This window comes from Ambystoma mexicanum, chromosome 10, assembly GCF_040938575.1.
Source record: "Ambystoma mexicanum isolate Mex_15411 chromosome 10, UKY_AmexF1_1, whole genome shotgun sequence".
NCBI classification, from domain to species: Eukaryota; Metazoa; Chordata; class Amphibia; order Caudata; family Ambystomatidae; genus Ambystoma; species Ambystoma mexicanum.
This window is the reverse complement of record NC_090932.1, coordinates 1,643,584,741-1,643,606,748: the sequence shown is the minus strand read 5'-3', so window position 1 is coordinate 1,643,606,748 and position 22,008 is coordinate 1,643,584,741. Positions and strand designations below refer to the sequence as shown.

At 46.2% G+C, this 22,008-nt stretch overlaps 1 protein-coding gene across 1 annotated transcript in view; it reads right to left on the bottom strand.

Annotated features, from left to right (window-relative positions):
• Nucleotides 1-22,008, bottom strand: part of HIRA (histone cell cycle regulator) — a 1,376,152-nt gene that overhangs the window by 1,085,910 nt on the left and 268,234 nt on the right. Inside the window, exons 7-8 of the mRNA XM_069620059.1 lie at nucleotides 1,006-1,166; nucleotides 370-537 (exon numbers count right to left, since the gene is read on the bottom strand). Coding sequence (XP_069476160.1) covers nucleotides 370-537; nucleotides 1,006-1,166 — 329 coding nt within the window. The remainder of the gene's footprint in view (nucleotides 1-369; nucleotides 538-1,005; nucleotides 1,167-22,008) is intronic.

The window sequence follows — 22,008 nt, the reverse complement described above, 5'->3', positions numbered from 1 at the left end:
CAAGGTGAGGTATTGGTTGGTGGGGAAAAAGTAGTACTTGGGTATAAGTGTGCATGCAGAGTGAGTGTAGATAGAGAGTAGGGGGTGAAAGAGTGACTGGGAAGGTGAACGAGAGATTGAAAAGAGGGTGACTGGGGGAGTAGTAGTGGAGAAGGGACAGTGGTGGTGGAGGGGAGAGTAGAAGTGGAGAGAGAAAAGTGGAGAGAAAAGAGTTATAGTGCTTCTGACCCTGTCAAAGCTATGACTAGTATAATACCAAATAGTCATGGTGAATGCTTGACCTGTTACACTTGCATGCTTCGCAGTCCGATTGCACACTGTAGTCACCATTTCATTCAATGTCACTTTTCAAATCTCCCTGCAGCTTACCACTACTGTGACAGCCTTCCGGTGCCCCACAAAGTCCATCTTAGTCTTCCAGCCATCTCGCTCGATGATCTGAGCTGTGGGTCCTGAGTTATTCATGGCGTGAGCAGAAACCAGGTAGTGTCCATCAGGCGACCAGCTAAGGCGCAAGACATGGGTCGTCCCGCCACACTGGAAAAGAAATACATTCCATGTCAGAGGTTTACAAAAGAGGGAAGCTCTCCAGCTGCCTTCTAAATGTTCTGCCCATTCATCTTTGCTAGGGATTTTCAAAGGGGCACAGAACTGAAAATTCAGAAAGGACCTCGAGGCTCTTCCAAGATGCCCATTAATGGTCTACTACACATAGAGCCTGCCTGCCTCCCAACTTTTCCATTGCTTAGGAAGAACTACTGTTTCCCTTTTCACCATACTTCTGTTTGAAGTATTTGCTGGCCCTTTCTTCCTCTTATCATGACCACTAGTCCTAGGATTACCATTTTAAACTTGTCAATTGAGCTCACAACAGACCTCCACAAACATGACTGCCTCCAGAAAATTGACCACATAAACAAACTATGCAACCATTTCAGTGCTGAATGCCACTTGCTAGCTTCAAGACACTCATTTGCTCCTTTCGTGAAATGCAAAGGTACCTACCTCATCAAACGGTTTGGTGATACTAGTTTCCAGCTGCCAGTCCAGGGTTCTCCACACTTTCAGGCTGCGGTCGTCAGCTTGGGACGCAATATATTTCCCAACAGGGTCCCATGTCAACCCTTTCACCAGGCCAGAGTGTCCTTGCAGGGTGGCAATAATTTCTATCAAAAAGAAACGCATGTTAAAGATCAGTGATGTGTGATACAGCACATCGAGATAATCTATGCATTTACTCACATTCTGAACAGTAACAGAACCCACATCATCACTGCACAGTTCAGAAGCAATCATTCTAATTCTAGCCTGCCCTAGCAATGTGTATTATGTCTGATATGAACGAGAATTTGTCAGGTGACCTGGGAAGGAAGAAATATCCTTCACATTACTCTTAAAAACATTTCGCCATTAACAAGTACGAGAACATGGATACTGCCAAGACACCGTTTTTAAAAACTCAATAACAAGCACAGCGTCTTTAAAAACATACAATAATTGCTGGTCACGTAAACTTGGCCTGCAGTGAGATATTAATTGATGGGGGACACACCAATCAGTTTATATTTCAACAAAAATAAAGAACTGCTTTAGGAAAAACATCATCATTTAAACATTTACATTTGTACATCACTAGTCGCCGGGAGTCGTCTCTGGAGGTTGGCGTTCAAGCCACCAGATCACCAGCCTGATTCAAAGGAAGCTTAAAGTACTTTCGAAGTACCCTTAGCATACCTAGGGTTCTTAAATGCCAGCAAGTGGGGCACATTTCTCCAGAGCGTAGTGACTGCAGTACAGGAGAGTGATTGGTTCAAATAAAAGGAAAGTATGCTGCAACCAAGTCCCCTGCCCAACCTTATAGGTGGAGTATGTGATTGCCAGGGTGGGTAAGGGCTGCCGCAAACCAGGTAATGCTGAGCCCAGAGGCTGCGTGGGGTGAATTTGTCTGTCTGACATGCCATGCCATGCATAGGAAGACGGGGCTCTTCACATTACCACAGGTTACAGAAGATTTTCTTGTTTCTGGCATTCGCTCTATAAAAATCTATAGACCTCCCAGTCCCTAACTTTTTGATTTTGTTCCGAAACTGTACTGACTTTTGAAGCCAAGTGAAGAATTCTTTCTTTATTTGTCTTGTTAAGCTCATCTGTTTTGGGGGCACTGATCAGTCCCTGTGGCTACCAATGCAGGGGAAATCTGTTCTCCATTGTGGCCTTTCCTATTTCTTTTACACTGCACATCACCTTCCAGTGAGTGCAGTAGGCATACTTTGCATCCCTTTAACTTTATTTTTGGTAAATGTGTGGTTACTTGCATGTGTCCAAGATGGACTGGTGGCAGCGAGAATTTTCCTACAGTATTTTTCTAAATTCTCGCATGCACTTTCGCATTTAACCACTAAATGTCTTTTAGAGTACCAAATACTTCAAAATGGTCATAGTACAAGAATTCTGCATTTCCTTTGGCTATCTTGTATTCTTGTATTTTGGTCTTCTTCCTGCCCAAGGCTGGATTTGCTATATATGGATTGCCCTTTCCCTCGCAAAGCAGCAGTATGTTTGTGGCCGGATTTGGGGGCTGGTTCCAGTCCATGTTCAAGCCAAAGTGTGTCTGTTGCTGGGACGATATGGTGGCCAGAGGGTGTCCATGATTGCACAGCCCAAGCCAGTATGAATGATGCTGATCCTCACCATTGATGTGCCTGGGGGCTACTCCAACTGGAATCTGGATAAAAGTAGGACTCACGCAGCCATTCATTAGATCGTTGTTGGAACCAAGACCCCTTCGAAGAGGAGCATCTCCATGAAGCCCCAGACCTCGTCTTTGCAGCCATCTTGCATGTTCTTCATGAACCATCCCGTTGAAGCTCTGCTCCGTTGTTGATCTCCAGAAGGTCTTTATCGGTGCTTCAACCCTGTGACTGACATTCAGTCTCAAGCCCTGCTTGATGATCCTGCCCTTGGAAGCCTTGGGCAGTATCCCAGAACCATGCTGTGGGCTGACCAGCATCCACATGGGCTACCATACTGCATCGGCTGCCGTCCCTAATTTTCACTTGGGACTCTGTAGAACCTTGACTTGTAAAATAAGAGGCCTCACCCTGCAGTGCAAGCTCTCCAGCACGAAGAGGGGGCTTGGAGGAGCAGCTTATTTGTTTCCTCCAGGAGGGTCTACTTCTGCCACTTTCCTCAAGAGGCCATTGATGCTTTCCTTCGGTATGCAGTGATAAAGTCGCGGCAAAAATGTTGCCTGTACAAAAACAATCACGGCAAAAATGCTGTGGTTTGACGCGTTAAAGGTGTACCCCATTACACCATTTAAGGGAAGCAGGGGTTTCCCCCCGCTCCCCTTAAATGGTATAATGGGTCCGGGGGTTGCAAGGGTGTCCACTGCATCCTTTACATGGATTGCGGTGGCAAAACTACAGCCTTTTTGCCACAATATTTTGTGTCCACGGTTATTTTTGCCGCGATTTTAACACATGGAACCCTTTCTTCATCGTGCCAGGGTCATCCAGCTTTCCAGTTTCAAGAAACAGTCTCGCCAGAGCGTGAAAGGCCGATTAGCCAGATCTAGAAGTCCGACACTGAAAGCAACAGCTGCAGCCACGATCCTTGGACCTCCTTCATTAGAACCATGACACAGACCACGGGGCCCAGACGATTTCAGGAGCTGCCAAAGTGAAGTGGCCAGTTAAGAAGGATTTCCAAAATGAGTCCTGGTCTGAGGATTTTAGGGGGCCACCCTATTCATGGTAAACAGGGAAGACACTGTGAGGTTAGCCACAACCCATTCAAGGTAAGGTAGCTGAGCAGTCAAGGCTTAGTCTTTGGAAAAGTGTAAGAGTGGTCTAAGGCTACAATGAGCCCACACAAGCCACAACACCAATAATTCAGGTTAGACACCAAGTATATAACACTACAGCTATGTATTAGGCCTTTAGTTACACACTAAGCATATTAAAATAACAGGTAAGTATTGCGACAGAAAACCATATGAAACATATACACGTTCACCATTAAGAGAATAGAATTGCATATGAAAAACCAGTGCAATACAAGGAACATAAGCAAAGCCAACACAAGAACAGATTTCCTTAATCTTATTAAGTCTAACCCGTAGATGGTATGGGGCCTTTCACCCAAAAATCAAAAGTTCCAAGGTATACCTTCTTCAGGTGAGTTCATTCAGAAATTAACCAGTGCACCGTGGTGGCAGAGTTAGAACGTTTTCACAGTTAGATAAGTATTTAGCAAAGTTCTTTTAAGTACTCAATTCAAACTTATTCACTAGGTTAGGCCTAGGAAAGAATCCTTAACCAAGGAAGGTTCCACCAGCAGAGGTCAGGTCAGAGTGAGTTAGGCTCAGGACTTTACACCCAGGACACCCTATGGAGGCAGAGGGAGAAAGCAACAGGCATGTAGACACTTATGTAGGTTCCAGACTTCGTTCTAGATGGTTTGTTCTGTTCTTTTTCCCACCACGAGGGTCATCTAGACAGAAGAATACTTTGTTTCTTAAGATTTAGTTTTGGTTGGTCGCACTGCACAGCAATCGGTTCCAGACAGCTTCCAGTTGAAGATTCAAATGAAGACAAAGACAGGCTTCTACAGGAGAGATGGCCTCAGAACACCTCAGGGACACGGGGAATGCAAGAGTCATTGAAGATCACAATGGTCAGGGGGCGACAGATGATCGTACAGCGGCAAACACAGAAGCAGCCCCAGCACAGCTTCCCTTAGAGTGAAAATGAAGGAGCAGGTGACTTGTGGCACAAGCTTCAGATCTGCAAAGTTCCAAGGCTCTGCTCGGAACGACGACAGCTGCAGCAAAGTAGCCTAGGATAGAGCTGGTCAGTCCACCGGTTGTTCCAGGGACACTTAAGCACACCTCCTCGAGCAGGGATCAAGACTGGCTGTTCGCACCAGTCCAGGTTCGAAGTACCAACGAGGGCTTCTGAGAAATAACTGGAGTCGGAGCTGGTCAGCTGCAGGGGTCATCTGCAGGTGCTCTTCGTCCTCGAATTCTTGGCTCCAACATTCCAACATTGATCTCCTGACCAGTTGAATGAGTCTCACTTTTATCCAAGATTTAGGCTGGAAGAAAGCCAAAATCCACCAATGGTAAGGATCTGCAACATCAAAACAGCCAGGGGTTGTCCAATCACGGACAACCACTGGTCATCACATCTGACCAGCGATTGTGGATTGGGACTAGACAGTCCCAGACCCTTCCACTGACTCAGCCCCTTTGCCCATGAAAGCAGCAGTTACCCCGGGGAAAAGGAATTTCCGTATAAGGCATTTCCTAACCTGAGAAAGCAGAAAAAGGCCAAAGGACAATATGCAAAACATGGCACGGCCATCTTATGTTGCTCGCCAACTTTAGTAGCCATTTGTAGTAAAGGCACAAGTAAAATATCACAAAAACAGTAAAAATCACACAGCTACCACCAACCTGTCTAAGGCACCCAAAAAGCTGTTATATAAAAAGTTATAAGGATACAAAGTATCCTAACTGCACGTCACTGTAAGGTGATTTGTGCAATTGTAAAGACACAAAAATTCATAAAGAGATCTAGATTTAAGGACTAGTCAATTTCCCCATAAGAATGAGCAAAACAGGTACGGAAAGTAAAGCAGAAGGCTTTACTGACCTTTAAAAGTCAGGGCAGTATTCATAATAAGGAAAAAGACTGAGGGTCCAATAGGAATCTATGGCGGGAAAGCTGCAAAAAAGAAGATCCTACCTAACATGTTCCCCGAGTGAATCGAAGTTCAGAGGGTGAGTAAACATACCCTTTTCTACCCCCCACGACCTCGATAGGGTTTCACAGGAGTAAAGTCCTTGCCCTAGCTCTCCCTTGCCTCTAGCTACCGAAGGACATTTTAAGGTGTAGTACCTTATATTATATACGGCTGTGTATGGTGTTTCTAACTATTTTCGTCCCTACAAGGTAACCAGATTAGAGAACTAGTATTAGTTCTCTAATCTGGTCACTTACCTTGATCTTTATACACCAGCTCTGATAAACTACAGTTGTTTCTATTGTTTTAACTGTGTTCCAAAGTAAAGCAGGGTTTGAAACTGAGTGGAGCTATTTAGCTCCTGGTTATAGATGAGCAGCACCTGGTTAGCTTGACATCAACAGCTAGTAGTAGCTATTTTTGGCTCATGAAGCAAACTTATGCCGACTAAACACTACACCTGTGTGAATTTTAACTGCGTTTGGAAAACTATATAAGCAAACATTATAACACATCTATATGAGATTTAAAGCACAAGGGGTCATAAATAATGGGCAAGATGATACGTTTGCATCTTACGCGGAAGTCAGATTTGCAGAATTCTGTATACTAGCCCTTCATTTCCCAGTGGTAACTCCTGGTAGCCAATTTATACAGACTACCCAGGAGCTGCTTTTAGCTCCTGCTTATCCAGTCCTAATTTCGATCCCAGGAAAAGTGTTAATGCTCTAAGTTAGAGCACACCAAAAGTGAATGTGTAAATAATAGGGAATTTTAAGTGTAAAATATAGGCATTGTGATGAATCAGAGGATGTCACCACTCCTTTCCCTGGAATTGCCTTGCCCTATGTGGACAGGGCACGGCAGCTGCTACCTGATCCTGACCCTGGGGCGGCTATTTGAGAGAGGTGACTCTCCAGAATACTTGATGGCATTGCTGGGAGATAACACATGGCCTCCCTACCCCTTAGGGGATGTTTCCCCATTCCCTCATGCCTTAATGGAATATTGTCACACTCATCCGCCGCCTCTGTATAAGGCTAGCGTGTCTAATCCCCAAACTCCCATTAGGGAGAATATATTGGCAACTGGGACAATGAAGAGGCAGGGAGTAGTGAATATAACAGGAAGCTCAGTATCCACTTCCCCCAAGTTAATCAGAAACAAAATGGCGCTTGCAAAAAAACATGTCTCCTGTGAGAGTGCCCTTTTTATGGACACATGTTTCGGCTCTCACTGACCCTTCGTCAAAACAGGGCTTTGATTTTATACATTAAATTAATACCAATGCATGGAACAATGTGTGTGGACAGAGATTGCGGCAATCTCTGTCCACACACATTGTTTAATGCATTGTTCATAATTTTGTTTATTGCTTTATGCTTATGCCTGGTATTAATTTAGTGTATGAAACCAAAGCCCTGTTTTGAGGAAGGCTCAGTCAGAGCCGAAACACATGTCAATAAAAAGGGCACTGTTAGGGAGAATTCTCTGTTTAGGCTGAATTTCCTAACCTAGTAAGTCCCACAGCAGCTTTGCTAGATTTTTGGGGTTTATTTTTTTTCTCCTGCCAAGAGTGAAACTCTTTTGCCCTCACGCTTGGGCATGATTTGAGTGTGTTTCTTTGAATCTAGATGTGTTTAATGGGCTGTGGGGTCTTTTACTCCGTAGGGCTCCATGTGTTTTTGTGATGTGTGTTACACAGCACCCTCCGTGCAGTAACACAGGGGTGTCATAGTGACCCCCCAGCATAGACTCCATACCCTGGGACTGACTACTGTCTCCCAGGGCATGTAAAGTCACCATTGACTTTACTAGTCTTAAATTCTAACAGAACCAGTACAAACCATCATATTGTGGACGTACTGGCTGGGGCAATTCAATTGCCCCGGGGTCTGTTAGTCGAGGGGGCACGCCTCCGTCCCCCCTGATCGAGTTTTGGCTGGTGGCAGTGGATACTACTTTTTATATTCAACCGCAAATATTTTCCTATGGGATTTACCATTGTTTTAGGCTACTATCTTTATTTAATTATTTACGGTAGCCTCGAACATACCGCCGGTTTATTTAATTAATATTAATTCTCCGGTTGCTATTTTTTGCCAAAACTGGATTCTAAAATGGCGTTTGGGTTCTCTTCTGTGACTCCAACCCAAGTGGAGCCCTTTGTTCCACTTTTTGGCGGGCTTCTCCACAGAAGCCCTCCAAAGTGGTGCACTCTGTCTGGGGTACTTAGGAGGGGTGGAGGGGGATTTAGGCACCCTGGACTGCGTTGCCTAGGCAACTCAAGTCGCACTCCGTCCTGATTAGCCCAAGTGGTGAGCCGGCCGGCTCACCACTTTGCATGTCTGAGTGACAGCTAGGCTGAGTGAATGGGGGTTTTCTGCATAAAAGCAGGGCTTTGGGGACTGGAACTTCAGAAGTCACCACAGGACCTAAGAATCTGACGAGGGAGAAGCTGAGCCGACCTGCCACGACACTACTACCGTTGGAGCCCTGCTGGACTGCCTCACCACTTTTCCCAACGAGAGAGGAGATCTTCCGCCGGAGAGACTTCTTCCTTTGACTGGTGGGGATAACCAGTTTCACCGTCTTTTCGCTTTCCCGACGTACCTTGTGGCCGCCTTGCCCATGCCAAGGACCCCGGCAACCGGGATACCACGTTTTACCACGACCACGAAACAAAGGTACCACCTTTAACCGGAAAACTCCGCGGCTGATTTCTGCCCTGGTAGTGCAACGACCTTCATCTTTCCTCCAAGTCGAGATCTTCTCTTCCCCTGGACGACGACGCAACTTGCACCCACTACCAGGAACAACTACCACTGCTGGAGGATCCTTCCCACTTAAGGTACCGTGTCCCACCTGGCTTCCCTTGCTACCGACTGTACAGGGTAGATTTAGCCTCCGGCTTTCGGACCTGGGTTAGTCTGGGACACCCTGGCTAAACTTTCTTAAGCCTCTCAACTCTTTTTGAACCCTCTGCAAGACTTTCTAAGCCTAGTGTAACTGTGTGATCTTGGGCGCATTTGTGCTCTGCTCTCTCTAAAAGTGGGCCCAGCCTTTGGACTTTGGCTCACCAGTGACTTTTGCTCTTCTGCCTTGCTAATAGTGTTCCTGAAACTTAGAGTGGTGTACCTTTCCATGTTCTGTCTTTTTCCCTCCGTTTCTCACAAACTTATTGGAGTGCAATCTAGTTAAGCGCTCACCTCTGTATGAAAATAAGTGGTGTTTTACTGTGACTTATCTGATAAGGAAAAAGGGGTGTATATATTACAATAGTAACTGTGTTTAGAATATTTTACAATAAGAGTGCTGCAGTGTTTCAAACTGTGTGTTTTTAAATAAATAATTATATACTTTGATACCAAAGCTCTGGTCAGTGTTTGCTTGTATTATTGTATCTGAGTGCCTATTGTATATACTTTGCATACTGCCTAACTCTTCTTGAGGAAAGTCTGACTGCTCAGTCACAGCTACCAGATAAATCTGGGTGGTACAGACTGCTACCAAGTGGGTTTACTGCCAACACCTGTAGTCTTAAATCTTTTGCAGTGGTCCCTTAGGGAACTGCACAGGTTTCTGCCTAACAGGCACTCCCAAGGGAGACATGTTTTTTACAAGCACCATTTGAGTCAGCATATTATTACAACAATGAATTCATATGGTGCAGTCACTGTGTGAAAACGTATCTAAAAGCCTCGGAGGGGAGGTAGGGGAGGTAGTGGTTACTCCGTTCTTACTTTCACACTTACGCAACACCAGCAATTTGCTTATTTCTTAATATAGGGTGCAAGACCGAAGAGGTTGATCCCCAAAACACTACCTCAAATACCACCCAAAAACTTAATCAGAAACCAATTACAGAACAACTGACATGAGGAAGAGTAATGATTATCGCAAGGACTGGTCAGCAAACGCCACAGTATAGTCGTTGGGAAATTAATAAGCAGACTGGGAAGTAAAATACAGGCCGGTCGCAACTGACAAGAGGCAGGAGAGAGGAAAGATGGTAGGACAAGGGTGTGACAAGCAGAGAACAGGTAAGACCATAGGGAGGGTATACCCAACTCAATGTCCCACAAACAAACTGCAAGGCATCTCTGGGGGCGGGGACCCATCAAACAATTTCCATATAAATTGTTTAGGGAGACAAAACCCAGTATCCTTAAGTGAGAGAAGCTGGAAGGAAGGCTCAATCCCTATGGAACGAAAGGCCACAGTGGAAGACAGTGGGAGTCCAGAAAAGGAACTCAGAGGAACTGGTTGGCGAAGAGCGCAGATGGAGCAGAGTCAGGAGGCCAAAGTAGAGATTGTGGAAGCTGGGGAGAGAAGGGCCCAGGGAACTGGGGCGAGAGAGACCCTAGAGCCTGGTGAGGAAGGAGGTGGAAGGTTCGAGAGAGACAGATTGGGGGACGGGGGGCTCGTCAAAGAGAGGGAGAGATGAGGGTGAGAGAGAGCACCACCAAAAAGACTGGGGAGAGAGAGAGAGCCACTAAGGGGACTGGGCAGAGAGAAAAAGACAGGAATAGAGACAGTCCGAAGGGCTTGAAGAAAGAGGAATATCCAGACAGCTGTGGAGAGAGGAAGACCCAGGGAGGGAGCTGGGGAGAGGGAGACTCAGGGAGGGAGCTGGGGAGAGGGAGACTCAGGGAGGGAGCTGGGGAGAGGAAGACCCAGGGATGGAGCTGGGGAGAGGAAGACCCAGGGAGGGATCTGGAGAGAGGAAGACCCAGGGAGGAATCTGGAGAGAGGAAGACCCAGGGAGGGATCTGGAGAGAGGAAGACCCGGAAGGGATCTGGAGAGAGGAAGACCCGGAAGGGATCTGGAGAGAGGAAGACACAGGGAGGGATCTGGAGAGAGGAAGACACAGGGAGGGATCTGGAGAGAGGAAGACACAGGGAGGGAGTTCAGGAGAGGAAGACCCAGGGATGGAGCTCAAGAGAGGAAGACCCAGGGATGGAGCTGGAGAGAGGAAGACACAGGGAGGGATCTGGAGAGAGGAAGACACAGGGAGGGATCTGGAGATAGGAAGACACAGGGAGGGATCTGGGGAGAGGAAGGCCCAGGGAGGGAGCTGGGGAGAGGAAGGCCCAGGGAGGGAGCAGGGGAGAGGAAGACCCAGGGATGGAGCTGGGGAGAGGAAGACCCAGGGAGGGAGCTGGGGAGAGGAAGACCCAGGGAGGGAGCTGGGGAGAGGAAGACCCAGGGAGGGATCTGGGGAGAGGAAGGCCCAGGGAGGGAGCAGGGGAGAGGAAGACCCAGGGATGGAGCTGGGGAGAGGAAGACCCAGGGAGGGAGCTGGGGAGAGGAAGACCCAGGGAGGGAGCTGGGGAGAGGAAGACCCAGGGAGGGAGCTGGGGAGAGGAAGACCCAGGGAGGGAGCTGGGGAGAGGAAGACCCAGGGAGGGAGCTGGGGAGAGGAAGACCCAGGGAGGGAGCTGGGGAGAGGAAGACCCAGGGAGGGAGCTGGGGAGAGGAAGACCCAGGAAGGGGTCTAGGGAGAGGAAGATGCAGAGAGCTGGGGAGAGGAAGATGCAGAAAGCTGGGGAGAGGAAGATGCAGAGAGCTGGGGAGAGGACGATCCAACCAGAGAGCTGTGAAGGGAAATCATGGAGGCCAAAGAAGAACCCATTAAGTTAGAAAAGCTAGATTGCAAAGTTGGCTCTGGTTGCAGAGGTGTTAAAGAAGGAGGTACTGAGAGACGTTAAGCAGGAGTTGATGAGTGGAAGCATTCAGGAGCAGGTGACGCCAGCCACCAATATAAGGTGCCTAAAGAGAAATTAGTCAAGGAGGTGATAAAGAGAAAGCGATGAGAGTGGAGGGATGTACCAAAGAATAAGTAGTAGGAGAGAGAAGCGGGAAAAGGAGATGAAAGGGACAACAGAAGAAGCAAGGAAAAGCCTATGGTAATAACTAAACTCTGCCTTAGTGTAGTATTGCGATAAATGATTGTTAGTTTTATAACTTACCTGCGTGTGTCTTTTAGTTAACTGATCTTCTAAGTGTCAATTGGACTACAAAACAGTGCCCCTTCCTCCTAAATTCAGCCTTGCTGCTTGGTCATTGTTATTTAAGAAACCTTGCTAGCCCTCGTCACAATCCCACCCACCTGCCACCCAGCACTGCTACATGCACACATTCAGAGACTCTGTTAATGGCATAATTGCGAAGTTAAAGCCTACAAACTGCCCATGCATTAATTTACTTGTTTTATCAATGCAGTTTTGGACCAATCTAATTTCATGTTCTAGTCAAGGTTTTGGTTTAAACCAGCAGATGCATTCTGGCATATGTATGCTGTCTAGGGCTAGAGGAGGCAAAGTACATTTGGTTGTAGCAAGCTACTAAGAGCTGGAAAGGCCCTGACTGCACTAACCTGTTCCAAGCTACTGCAGGCTAGGCTCCCGAGAGCTCGAAAGACTAATTACAATCCACTGCTGCAGGCTAATGAAGCCGTGGCTGGTCTTGATTGAACACAGCTGCCCGAGACTGCATTCAGCTCCACCCTGTTGGGCTGTTGGCTGGGAGGGCCTTTATAAGCTCACTTTGAACAGAAGCAGTTGTTCAGTCAACTGCTTCAGCTAGGAGTTTGTTCTGTGATCCTGAAAGGGGCCCTTAGGGGTCCCTCGTGATATGGAAACAAGGCAATAACCATACACAAAAGGATGCGCCAGACACAAGGTTAAAATTCCCAATGCTAGGGTTTATTGCAAGCAAAATAGTCCCAATTGGCCAACTGTGGTCTCATGCCCCGCAACATGTATTCTCTGGACCTCGAGGGACGCAAGAGTGCGGATTACGTACATCAGTTACATATATACAAAATGCATATCATCCAATAAGCTATGACATGTTTAACACCCCCTTTTTATTGAGTTTCTTTGAACTCTGCATGTTGATGGACATTTCCGACGAGTATGACAATTATGACACTTTCGATGTCTATTCTAGTAACAATGTGCAATTTAGAAAGTGCGGAGGCATCTTCTAGTTGTTGAACAGAACACGGTGCTTCTGTTCTTGGAAGCAAGCAGCACACGGGGGACGAGTCACATTCCAAGCTTTGCTATCTATGAGGTGCTATTCGTGTCCTGGGAGCCGACACGCTCTAAAGGGTTTCGTCAAGGGGGGCCGTAAGAAGAGCATAATTCAAGCCTTTAGCTGCTTTATTCTAACATATTCTACCACAGTACGAGACTGGCTGGCAGCTGTGAAATGATTAAATGCCCTGCAGCTCTCCCTCAAGGCTACAGAGAGGGAGCGTGGGCATTCCTTTCTGGGCTGCTCATGAGGAGTTTCAACGAACTCCTCAGTCCCGCGGCCTTGCCCTTTCATATTCAGACAACAATGTTAACAGTTGAGCAGAGTAAGCAGAATTCGCAAGAATTGCAAACTGCAAAGCAGTTTAGACAGAAAGCAATGAGCAATGGTTAACAAGCAAAATGGCGATTCTTGCTACGTTTAAAATGGCTGCTTGTTGGTCAAGCATAGCAGTCTGTATTTCTATAATTCTGTGCATAAGCCGGTTGGCCTACGGCTATCAAGATACGTCTATCATCCAAATGAAGGGTATTCACTTTCACAGATTGACAATCCTGTGACCAGTTATTGAACCTTTCCGGAATGCCCAGATTTTGGCTTTTGAATCCTGTTTTTTGTTGCCGCCTTGCAGCACCCTTTTTAGTCTGCTTTTGCAGTCTGTCTGTTTTTGAACTTTTCCTTGATTTTCCAGCTTTTGACTTCTGAAACCCTGCCTGCCTTTGCTGCTCTGTTACAACACCTGTCAAGGGCTATTAAGGCCATCTAGTTCTATTCCAATATCTCTGCTGCCATTCTAACTTTCTGCAAACACTATGTTTTCTGTAAAGCATTTCTGCTTCACAGACTTGTCTTGTTTCTGCCCAGCTTTTCTCTCTGCAATACCAGTCTCTTGAAGTTTTCTTGTTTGTTCCTTGCCTGCGATATTACCAGACTTTAGTCCATTGTTCCAGTGCCTGTTCTTAAGTTCTCTGAGTTTCTTGAACCGCTCGTAATCGTTGTGTTGGCAGCAACCTATCTTGTCTGAGTCCTTTGCCTTGTGTGTCCGGCAAGCCCAGTCTTTGCTTTGTACTTTGTATCGCTACCTGTCCCGTACCTCGTTATTTCTTTCTATGCTGCTTTCCGCCTGTATTACATTTTGGTCCACAGTTGTGCCTCCGCTCTATATTCGTTTACAGTGTGACCCATGGGTTGGTCTCTGTTCAGATCAGATAAGGGAAAGACTTCTGTTGCCTTCATCTAGTCTGCGGGAGTATTACCTGCCTCTTTATATGGTCTTCAGTTTCACTCTTTCACTGAGTACAACAATCCCTATGGCTCTCCTAACTCATGAGGCTGCTGTGCGACAGGCTGTCCAGTCATTTGGTCGAAAGCATTTGGTCGAAAGCAAATGGTCGACGGAATTTGGTCGAAAGCCATATATATATATATATTTTTACCGTTTAGAAAAAAAAGGGGTTTTTTTTTAGAAAAAAAAAAGAGGGTTGGGGGGGGGGGGGACACCACCTCCAAAAAAAGTGAAAATACAACAACAAAAAAAATTCGACCATTTGTCTTTCGACCAAATGGTGTCGACCATTTGTCCAGTCGACCTTTTTTTTCCACCAAATGACTGGTAACCGTGCAACAGTTGTTAACAGTAATCTGCTGGTACTGATCCCAAGGGCTTTCCATAATCCCTGGAGAGCCCTTATATTCCAGTCCACCCTTTATTCTGATAAATCTGTGTTGCCCAGTATATTTGCTTGCCTTTGCTTTCTCTGTGTCTCTTTGCTCACAGCCAGCTCCTACCCCTGTAGTTCCTGTGTAGACCTGTTACAACTCAGATCAGCTTGGTATGTACCCTGTCTATGTTATATGCTAGCATTAGCCAAAGCATCTCTCCTAATTTACAGTGCATATTGTTACGCACTCCTGGTCTCTGCGGAGGCATTGGGGCACGGTTGCAGCCCTCCCTGAACTTGAATCAACCCCTTCAGGCCTCTCCCTCAGTAGAAAAGCTGTGAGCAGTGGTACGTGGTGATACTGCTCCTGTGTGGAGATAAGAGTGTGAGTGTGTCAATCTGCGATTGTTGTACCTCTCGAACCCTTCAACCCAAAGTACGGTTTCTGTGAGCATACACCGGCCCATAAAGCTCACCTGTGAATTATGGAAGGAAGATAAGCTCTCCGTCCTGCTACTTCTGGCAGGGGCGCGTCGAATGGGATCTAGTTCATTCACTGATACCTGATGAGGATTAGTCCAGTCCAGCTGCGACTATGCTTCTTCTTATGATTGGTAAGTCTTTCTTGAGCTCTTGTGATGCTGTTCGTTCTGTTTAATGTCTTTATATGTTGCTCCTATTTATGCCCGCAATAATGTCTCTCTTTTGTTTTCTTCCCTTGGATGGAAATGCGGCCTCAACGTGAGACGCGGCCGGATGGAAGATGGATGCTACCGCAATGTTTAACAGCAGGTAAGTGATGGTTTAAGGAAAAGCATGAAGTATGGCGAAGCGCAACCTTAAACTGACAGTTTTTTCCATGTCTAACCTTGTTTTCTGTTTTTCCTTGCAGGTGCTGCTGTCGACGATGGAGCGTGTCATGCTGCGGTGCCAAGATGAAGATTTCGGCATTCCGGAAAGTGTAAAGATGAATACTTGATTCGCCGAAGAGATGTACAGGTAACAACAGCTTCCCCCAGTTGGTAAGTATGCTGGCAGGAAGCAGGATGTCCAGGAAGCAGGATCTTCAAAAGGTAAGTCTGACCTCAGGCGACGGTGAGCGTCAAGCTGCTTGCAAGTGCAGAATAACGTGAAGCGTCTGTCTTGAGGATCGGGCAGCTTATATAGCTGAGATCGTGGGCACGCCCATTAGGGCCGGCTTACCTGCCACACCCTGCCACTCCTAGAGAGTGAGCACGTGCAAAGGCAATCCATTAGTAGCCACACCCAAGAATACACTTTGGGCTGCTTAATGGATGGAATGTTCAAGGTTAATGCATCCTGCTTAATGGATGGAATGTTCAAGGTTAATGCATCTGAAGTGCTATGTCCACAATAAAAGCTTGTTGGTGTTAAATGGATGTTCATGTTTACTTTTGTTCATGAGCCTGGCGCCAAAGGGGCCAGGACAGTGTCCACCCAGCTTTCCTGTGCATGCGACCCCTGCATGCCTGTGCCCCTGACTTCATGACCATGATGGTTATAGCCTTTGCCCTATGCCAGTCAGCCGGACTCCTGACAGATTTACTGAATCCAAAAATGTGATTCTTAGGGCAATGCTTAGCATAGCTACATCCAAGTTATCAATAAAGAAAAATAAAAAACCTTGGTGTAGCCTTACGTCCTCCAAGCAAATGGCCCACAAAACCCCTAGAGTGTGGCTTTTGGAAGACAATGAATATCTCTGTGCTGAGCATTTTTCGCAAAGTTTCTATATGATACCAATGCATTCAACATGTAATCTTCAGCCCCAATTGATGACTGCATATGAACTTCAAGAGGAGAATGATTTCTTGTGCCTATTAGTACAGCCAGAGAAAAAGAAAACCTTAAGTGATTTTGCTGTTTCAGACCCTGCGATTTTTGTGAACTCAGTATCAGAAACCGACTATTTAAACAAATCAGCAACTCCTAAGCAACCAGGTTACATTGCTAGCACCCAGTTACACAAGTCTGTTACCCGTATTGAATACATCCACCGCAGAGAAAATGGGTTATCTCTGTGCTAAATCTTTTACAGTTTTCTGCCAAATCCAGTATGGTGGGATGGAACTCTGCGTTTTCTGCTAATCCTGACTTTATGTCCGTAGAACAGTTACAGGTATTTGACTCAGTCATTGGAATGTCCCACAAAGACAAGGACCAGTTCGGTGGCATTAATGTATAACCCTGTGAATATTCTTCCTACTATGTACTGTTGCAGTGAACCTATAAAGGACTGCCCTGTCACTGTTTCATGTGTTAGGGCTGACATCATGTACCAAGAATCCAAGACGCTTTACGGTGGTGCAATACATCATCCAGATAGACAAGTCTGTAGCAGCAATAAGGTCACCCATGTCTCTAGACTTTGTTCTGTACCACAAATCTGCTCTGACACTCCAGAGGCTTGGGCTAAGACAACAGCTGATCCTGGGCCTTATACCAATAAAGATCATATTAAAGAAAAACCAGCTAAGTCCCCCGAGAAATTGTTTGTTTGGGAAAGTATCCGGACAGAGCCATTTGCTTTAAAGAGGCAATCCATGGATTTAAAGAGGCAATCCACTGGATTTAAATGACAAATATGTCTTCCAGTATTGGCTAAACAGAAGAGATTGATATTTTTCATCTTCAGATAACCCATGTCACCCTGCACCAGACATTCTCTCTCTACTTATTGATATTAGGATTCCTAAAGAGCTGTATACGTTAAAAGAAAGAACAGTGGAGCAAATATAACTATTAAAGCAAGACTATGCTTACCAGTGCAGGTTGACTTGGAATGCTCTTCTCTGCCTTTGCCCTGTGCGCATCAGCCAGACTCATGACAGCCCTAGGTTGGCTTTTATAAGTTCAACCTCAGACAGTGACTTTGAAAAACCCTCCTAACAACTGGAGGGAGGGAGAATTTATTTTTGCAAATCTTACCCTCTCTATGCTGAGCCTCTCAGCAATACTGCTGGACTCTCTGGGATCTTTTCAGAATCGAGGTGAGCGAGACCTTTTTATCTCACTCACCTCTTGCAGGCTCTTTAGTTCTGGGAGCTCTGTGCCCTTCTTACGAGGATACAGTGGAGGGGAGACCTCTCCCCTTAGTCTTTGGCTCCATGCTTTACTAAGACAGCGGCCTCCACCATATGAGGTGTGCTGCAAGAGGACCCATATGGTTCCTACCGCAATGTCGTTTTAGGTTCTCTGGTGAGTGCCCAGATTCCCCAGTACAGGAGTATTCACCTCTCTTTTGTGTTGAGTGCATTTTGATATTTGCGACACAATTCATCTTCCATCGAGTGCTTTTGGGACACCTTGTATCCCTTTAACTTTGCTTGAAGTGGACCTTTTGCTACTTTTCAGGCATCCCCTGAACAGGCTAGAGGCAGTTATTACTTTATGACTTATTCATTGGGTGCATAACTCAGGGCTGCTGTGCTGCAGCCTCAATAATGCACTAAAGAGGACCATATACTCAAAATGGCTTTCTTAAATCCTGTTCAAGATGGCCTGTCCTTTGTAAGCTGTCCTTCCTTTCCATGTGGCAGAGGGCTCTCTCTCTCTGCATGCACCTTTGCTGGTTTCTTGCATAAAGCTTCCTTTACCTTTACCACTTCCTGCATGTGCTTGCAGGAAGTGGTAAAGGTGCCGTCTACCCCTAATCCACATTCCTCCAAGAGACTTGGCTGTTGCTGGGCAAATTCTGGGAGGCTGGGTGTCCCCAATTGAACAGCCATCTCCAGGTTTGAATGTTGGTGAGTGTCTTTATTGGAGGGCTGTGGTCGCACCATCCCCTTTTCTGCATAAAAGGAGAGAAGCTGGGCCAAGGAACTAAGTCGACTGTTAGGAAAGATTTCCCTTTGGGCAACTTTCACTCCATGTTCTAATCTACGGTCCCCCAAACAAGTTGCTTTTATTTTTTAACATGTCCTGACATTTTACAGCGAAGTTAGCTTCACTCCCCTGGCCTTTTGAATGGGGAACCTCATCAGTCCTTCAGATTATCAGTACTGTCTTTTCGCCTTTTACCTTCTTGGTAACATTTCAACAGTGCACACAGCATCTTACAATGCAGTGCAGTGGGGATACTTTTGTATCACTCTAGGCTTTTACACTTGGGATTTTCTGGTTACTTTTCAATGCGACTAAAGACAAGCTGGTGGCAGCAACTACATTTTTACAATTTTTGCATTATATTTAGTATGCACATTCGCGTTTACCGCATATGGCTACTAAACGTGGCTAGTGTCCAAAAACAGCAGTGCCACGAGATTTTCAAGTGTTCTCTGGCCATGTTTGGCCGTCTTCCTGCTTTCTCGGTACCGGAAATCCCATTTAATGTCATGCACTTGCCTGGGAAAGCTGCTTCTTTCACAGGCTAGTGATGCCTTTGTGTGTGCTGGCCCAGGAAAGGGTTCGATTGTCTGGTACCACTCCAAATCCATAGTGCCTGAAAGCCTAGCTGTGTGGCATGTGTGAAACCCACAGAGGTGTATGATTGGACCGCTGCTGACTGTTTGAATGGTGAAGATCTTTACCATTGGTGGGTTTGGACTTGCTTTTAGCAGACTTTCGGATAAGAAGAGGACCCATGCAGCCATTTCTTCAGATCAGCGTTAGAGCCAAGTAGCCTGCGTAGAAAAGCAGCCGACTGAAGATCCGTGGATGACTCCTGAAGAGGCCCAGTATCCCCTTTCTGTATTTGGCACGGTGAAGCCCTGATGGACAACCTGAGCTGCGAAGGCCCTGAGCGGTGTAGCAACCCATTGACTGGTGGGTCAAAAGTCGCAAAGCATTTGAAGATCCAGCAGTCCTGGGCCCTCGGAATTGTCCCTGGACCACTGGGGCACTGAAATGCTCTGCAGTGGGCTACCTTGCTAATACCGTTGCCATTCTGCATATTCCGCCGGAACTTCAGCAGTCGCCAGCTTATGGTGTAAGTCGCTTTCCTGGCAAATATCAGTCTCCCAGCTTCAAGGAATCCTGTTCTACAAGATCTTCAACTGTGACTGGAAGGACGCCTGCCATCGCAGTAACTTGCCTTTCCCCGGCTGGTGAAGTGTCCTGAAGAGGTCTGTATCGGTAGCCTCTGCATCTCTTCTTTGCAAAGGGTTGCAATTAGCTCCTGCAAGCAACCAGAAGAATCCTTGCACCCCATCTCCTGGATACCTCTCACTGAAACCAGCGATGGGAAAACCTACCTCCAGTGATCCCCCCCCCCCAGTCGACCCATCAAGTCATCTGGGAAAATCAGAGTCAAGGGGGTTAAGTAATCACAAGGCATTTGTCTCGCACTGTTCTGCTTAGAATAAACGTTGGTTATTGCATTCCATTGCTTTTTGATCATCGAGTCTAAAAGCGGTTGTATCCGAAAGATAATAATTTTATTTACCAGTCACGTTGTTGAATATCTCTGGAACATTTCACCAATACAAGAACTCTTCCTAGATCAGATCCTTTTCTTAAGAAGCTTTGCGACTTTTGTGCACAAGGACTATCTCATCATAGGGATTGGACTCAAAGTTAGGGTACTTTACTTTTAACTTGGTTCCATTCTACTGCATCACTACTTACCTTCTTTTTGTTGAATATGTTATTGAATGCATTCCTAAGAACCTAAAGGTGATGTTTTATAATTGAGTGTTGCGTCATATTTTCACCCGCTTGTTCTATTTCCTAGTGTGTGTGTTTTCGGCCTAGAATAAATAAATGTGTGTACTTCGTTGTCTAAATTGAATTATTGTTTGCTTCACTGTGTGGACTCATTGTGGACCCCAGAACTCACTCACACTCTCATGAGAATAGCCTTGACTGCTCTCCACGCTTACCTTGATTGGGTTTTGGCTAACATCTCAGACTTACCCTGTTCACTTTAACCATGGGGGCCTCCTAAAATCTGTCCACTAGGCCAGATTCTAGGAATCCATCTTAAAGACAACCAAGTCGACTACTGGACCTGAAGAGATCTGAAGAAGACGACTGAGGGATGGCCAAGGACTGCTGCAGTGACCAGTACTTGCCCAGTAAGAACCACTGCGTCCTGCACCTCGACCTTCAAATAGACGGGGGAAGACCTCTGCGAGGCGCTTTCCTCCCCAAGACTAGTGGGACCAACCAATTCCCTGTCCGAGATTTGTCAACCGTTTTCCATTGCTGGAGCATGCACCGTTGCAATTGCTCTGCAAGGCAAAACCAAACATCCTTCGATGCAAGGACTTCCGGCTAACCAAATGGCTGGGACTCATTGTGGGAATCCTAGAGGCTTTGCAGAGACTCTGGAAATTCAATGTACTGCCCTCCACCAGGAGACGTGCCAGCATTGACACCGAAGTTCAGCTGCTGGGTTGCCGAGTGCCTCCTGACCCTGTCCTGCGTCAATGCAAGATGTGCATCCTTCTTCATCATAGATCAGATCTGTCTGTTCTCCCTGCAATCTGAGGTCTCCAGAGGAATATAAAGACCATCAGGGATAACTGACCTCGAACCTGCAACCAGACGACCCTGCACGACAACTACAAAGGTGAGCTTTGCTTGCCCCAGTAATTTACTGTCGCTTGGGCCCATTCCTGGTGCTATGGGTTTGAGATCCCTTATATAGCATGAACCGCCCCACTCCCCAAAGGGTTTGATTTAGGAGTAAAGTCATGCTTAACTTAGCACTACCCGGGCTGATCCAGACAGTGGTGTCAGGGTCATTACTGGGGATCCTCATGAACAACCCTAGGGGTGTAGTTGCTACTCTTCTCACTGGAACTGGATCTAAGTCCCTTATGCCCATCGATTTGTATCGCTGCAATTGCCCTGCACTAACTGAACATTGGTACTGTACCTGTACCTTAAAGTAGTGTGAAACCCCACAGGGGTTGTATATATGTTTTGGTATATTTTTACTTACCTTATAATTAAAGTGTGCCTTAGTGTAGTATTGCAATAAATGATTGTTAGTTTTATAACTTACCTGTGTGGGTCTTTAACTTAACTGATCTGATAAGTGTTAATTGTACTACACAACAGTGCCACATTCCTCCTTAGTTCGGCCTTGCTGCTTGGTCATTGCTACTTAAAAAACCTTACTAGAAACCTTGCTGCCCTAGGTTGGTTTTTTCAACTTCAACCTCAGGCAAGGACTTTGATAAACCCTCCTAAAAACTAGAGGGACAAGTCAAAGGCGAAACTTAGAGGAGGTGCAGGAAAAACACATGGGATAAAAGTACAGAGAAGGAAGGAACAATAGAATGTCCCTGAGGTACGAGCTTTAGGAGGAACGTTAAGGAGGAGAGTTTAGGTTGGGAGGCTGTAGAACCAGAATCCTAGTTTGGGAGGTAGTGAAAGGACTAGTAAAGACCTTAAGGAAGCCACCCGTCTATGGCTTCAGACCTTAGTTTAAGGTCAGCATGACACCAACTACAGAATCAACCATCCAGTTCCAGTACAGTCTTGAGAGCCAGGAGGATGACTCCCCAACGTATGCTAGCTGCACAAGATCTTTGCCATGGAGATGACCAGAAACCGAGTCTTGGATGCAGACAAACAAAAAGATTG